This window comes from Sciurus carolinensis, chromosome 11 (genome assembly GCF_902686445.1).
Source record: "Sciurus carolinensis chromosome 11, mSciCar1.2, whole genome shotgun sequence".
NCBI lineage: Eukaryota > Metazoa > Chordata > Mammalia > Rodentia > Sciuridae > Sciurus > Sciurus carolinensis.
Genome location: NC_062223.1, coordinates 123,976,006 through 123,980,724, shown reverse-complemented (window position 1 = coordinate 123,980,724; position 4,719 = coordinate 123,976,006). Strand labels below are relative to the sequence as shown.

At 35.9% G+C, this 4,719-nt stretch overlaps 1 protein-coding gene across 1 annotated transcript; it reads left to right on the top strand.

Annotated features, from left to right (window-relative positions):
• The first annotated feature begins 500 nt into the window (after positions 1-500).
• Positions 501-4,039, top strand: LOC124958589 (olfactory receptor 8B3-like). The gene is made up of 2 exons (XM_047516796.1): positions 501-1,401; positions 4,020-4,039. The coding sequence occupies exons 1-2, from the start codon at positions 501-503 to the stop codon at positions 4,037-4,039; spliced, it is 921 nt and encodes a 306-aa protein (XP_047372752.1).
• Positions 4,040-4,719: the final 680 nt, after the last annotated feature.

The window sequence follows — 4,719 nt, the reverse complement described above, 5'->3', positions numbered from 1 at the left end:
GACTTTATGTATTCTTATAGTAAGGTATATGGAATCCATACCATCAGGAGGGACTACCTTCTAGGAAGAATATTGGTATGGTCTCTGCCTTGGAGGAATTTTCTTTCTTGCTAGTCATTGCAAGGAAATGAGGTGTCTAGTAGAATAAAGGAAACCTGAGTAGGACATAGAAATTGAAGGACCAGATGAAGTAGAGGTAGATTTGACACAGGCATCTCCACTACCTAAGCTCCTTAGCAGGTTGTATCTCCATCAGTCTACCTTTTTATTATCTATTTATTAAGGACAGGAGGAATGATTTGCCACATTTCATTCACAGACAAAAGACAGAGGCGGCGGGGTGCAGGGGATGTAGCATAAGTATTCAGTTGCCATGAACAAAGGAGAACTTTATTAGTTTAGCTACCAGTCCCCTCACTGTAAATAAGAGTTTAAAAGCAGATGACTGTGTCCTCTATTAATGAAGATTTCTTCTGTTCTCCCAGATTCTCAACAAGAACATGCTGACTGGAAATGACTCACTGGTGACCGAGTTTGTTCTGGCTGGATTAACAGATCGTCGGGACCTTCAGCTTCCCCTCTTTCACCTGTTCCTAATGATCTACATTGTCGCCATTGTGGGCAACATGGGCTTGCTCACACTTATTGGTCTCAATTCTCACCTGCACACCCCTATGTACTACTTCCTCTTCAACCTGTCCTTCATCGATCTCTGTTACTCTTCTGTTTTCAGTCCCAAATTGTTGATGAACTTTGTCTCAAAGAGGAATGTCATCTCCTATGTGGGTTGCATGACTCAGCTGTTTTTCTTCCTCTTTTTTGTCATCTCTGAGTGCTACATGTTGACCTCAATGGCCTATGATCGTTACGTGGCCATCTGTAACCCATTGCTGTATAAGGTCACCATGTCCCAGCAGGTCTGTTCTGCATTGTCCTTTGCTGCCTATGTGATGGGATTTGCTGGGGCTACTGCCCACACAGGCTGCATGCTTAGACTAACCTTCTGCCATGCCAATGTCATCAACCATTATTTGTGTGACATACTGCCCCTCCTCCAACTTTCCTGTACCAGCACCTATGTCAATGAAGTGGTAGTTCTCATTGTGGTGGGTATTAATATCACAGTCCCCAGTTTGACCATCCTAACTTCTTATGTTTTCATTCTTACCAGCATTTTTCACATCATATCCACTCATGGAAGATCAAAAGCCTTCAGCACCTGTAGCTCTCACATCATTGCTATTTCTCTCTTTTTTGGATCAGCTGCATTCATGTATCTTAAATATTCTTCTGGATCTATGGACCAGGGAAAAATATTTTCTGTTTTCTACACTAATGTGGTGCCCATGCTCAACCCTCTAATATACATTTTGAGGAACAAGGATGTCAAAATTGCACTGAGGAATGCTGGGATTAAAATTCAGAGCAGAGGCATATTCTAATTAGAAGCAATAATCATGTACATAAATTGAAAGACATTAAATTTTTATTGGTGACTTCTACTGATAGTCCTATGTTTGGTTCAGTAAAGTCTTATCACCTCCCTCATAGTTAATCTAATCTTATTTTTGTTTTTTTTAAATCTCTGTCACTTTTCACAATTTTCGAAATAAAGACATGCTCATAAAGCAACATATGCACTGTTTTTCACTATTCTTTTATAACTTTTCTGCCTTCTGAGCTATTCCTTTTCTGGAAAAGATATGGTGAATTTCTGTATTACAAAATGCTCATAAGCCTGGTTTCCTATTTCAACTCTGAAGATTTTACGAAGGCATTTGCATTATTACGAATATTGTTACTTCTTAGGTAACATGACTTGATAAATGTCTTCATTATGAGCTGTGTAGTTTAAAGCAGAGTAAGACCACTTTAATTTTGCTGTTTCTATTTTTCTTACCCTACTTCCTTTATTAATCTGATTTTTTTCATTGCCTTTGACATATGGCACGAAGTTTATGGTGTATGCAACCTGCTTCTGAGAACTTTTAGCAGTCCAGTACATCCAAAACTGAACAGTATATATTTAACTTCCTGTTTTGTTCCTGAAACAACTATAATAGAGGATCAGAGAGAAATAATACAAGTGAATTCCTGGATTCCCATAATGGGGTATGTTGGAATACATCATATAATTTACCCTAATACCACACAAAACAGTAAATGAATTGAGAAGAGCTTGTGGTTCTTATTGTAAATTTTTTTTTACTTTGGAGTGAAAAGAATGTACATTAAGCTAATAAAAATATTTTAGCCATAGTTTTACTTATCCAGTGAGTTTTATCATGAACGTTAATTGTATGTGAAAGATAATAATCCATATTTATACAAACATTTCTCTAGTTTTTTAAAACTTTTTATCATGAATATGTCTATATGACACTTTTTCACATGGAGTCTGTTATATACTTTCTCTATTTCTGAAATGTTTTTGCCATCTGTATATTTAGAATGTGAGATATATTTTGTATTAAGAAACAGTTGTTAATTGAAGTGTCTAATTTAGATAGTGTAGGATAAATTTACTATTTAATTCATTATTAATGAAATATATTGAATAATAACATTAATAAATTAGAAACACTTTAGGGTTTGTGTTTTGAAAGTGAACTATCACTGCCTCCAATAATTCTAAAATTTTCCCCCCATTCAGCCTTATCAAGAGAACCATCTCCGAGGAGAAAAATTGATAAAAGTCAATAACTGATACTGCTTTGGGTGCACCATAGTCCTCAGGTTATGTCCATGCTTACTCTGAGATGTCACAGCCAATGACTCAGCAGGGTGTGTGGGACATGCTGTGGCAGACCAATTTCAGGTTAAGATGGGTCTCCTCTGATAAGCAATCTTTGCTTAGTGACTTCCTTCCATCCTCACGAAGACCTTTCAGGACTATATTTCAGTCTGAGATTTTCCCACATAATCCTTCCATCTCTGTCTGTTTTCTTAGGCGTCAGTGTTTCATCCAGGTCTGAGGCCTTCAAAATGGGCTCCAGCTCCCTTTCATTTTATCCTCCGTGGGTATTTATCACAATAAATGTCTTACGGTATACACTTCTTGACATCTCCTTCTAAGAACTTTAAATGACACAGAGGGCTTATAGTAAATGCTGTTAAGAATTAGTATAAGGCAGTGATAATCAAGATTTCTTTGCTTGAAAAACCATTTTTTTTTTGTAATATAGATAGACACATAGATGTGTGGAACAGAGTTAGTGGATTAGAGAGAGATACTCACTAATGCAGTCAAATGATTTTTGATTAAGCAAAACAGTAATTCCATTGAGAATGTGAAATCTTTTAAGTAACTGATTCTTGAAATATGGTGTATCCTTACAGAAAACAATGAACCTTGACTTCTAACCTACAACATGTACAACAATTCCTCTATTAAGGAATCAAAACCATACACAAAAAAGCTTAAACTATAAATCTAGAAGAAAACATTGGAAAGTATGTCAGTTAGGCATAGGAATATACTAGAAAGCATTAAAATGAAAAGAAAAAAAAGATGATATAAACTTCCTTAAAATGAGAGCATCTTTTTATAAAAAAAATACTCATAGGAAAAGCATGGGATGGAAGAATATTTGCAAATCATGTACCAGATAACAGTATTATGTCCAGAATGTATAAAGACTCAAAAATGAAAATATATCTCAATAATAACAAGACCAAATGATTAAAGAGAAAAATTCTAAAAGAAGGCATGCAAATGGCCAACAAACATATGCAAATATGCTTAACTTGCTGCACCTGATTAATTGTGTAGACAGTATCTGGATAGTTCCCTAACCCACCATGCTACCTGCCCTCACTGCATTGCCTAGGCATTGCCAATAGTGTGCCTGGAGCACTTGTTAGGTCTCATATCTGGTCTCCTTTGGGTGAAATGTCTATTACAGAAGGTCAAACATCAAATCTAGGTCACTTTCAACCCTTATTTAATCCAAGCAGTAATCCTGTGGAGCTCCTCTTAGATTCTAGTATCTGGTTCTCTTTCCTTTTCTATTTTTCCCACCAATTCTGGGAATGGTAATTTTTTCTTCTAATCTATAAACCTTTATATTTTCTCATTGTTAACATTTTGCTCTTTGTCCATTATAATATTGGTATAACTAATACCCTGTCTTAATATCCTCTGTTAAAATTGCATAAAATGCTACTTATTCTCATTTTAATATTTGAATGGAACATGCTATATACAATTTTGAAATACATTCTTCTCATGGCACATGATATAATCAGTTCTGACTGACAGACCAAATCCTTGACAAGGATTTGTTAAAAAGAGTCATTTGTCTGTAATCATTTCAGCCACCTAGGGATCCTGTTATTCCTTTCTTCACTACAAGGGAGAGACCATCCGATATTAAAACCAAGCAGAACCAACCAGAATAAAAAGTGGGAAGAGAGATCTTCCAGGCTTGAAGAAAACAAATTTATGTCCTTGAAATATCAGTTTCATGAAACACCTTTTTGCTGAGGATTACTTTTTTACATATGCAGTTTGAATTGTGTTCCTATCAATTCCATGAAAAAGCCCTAAATAGGCACCTGGTGCAAAATTGTGTGATAGTAAAATAATGCAATTATCCCTGGGACACTAGATAAAGAAAGCAACTTTAGATTCACAGGTACTGAATATGAAAGTGGCTCTGAAGTTGGTGTTTTTCCCTGAGAAGCCTCAATTAATTCATCCCACCCTTTGGGTTTCCT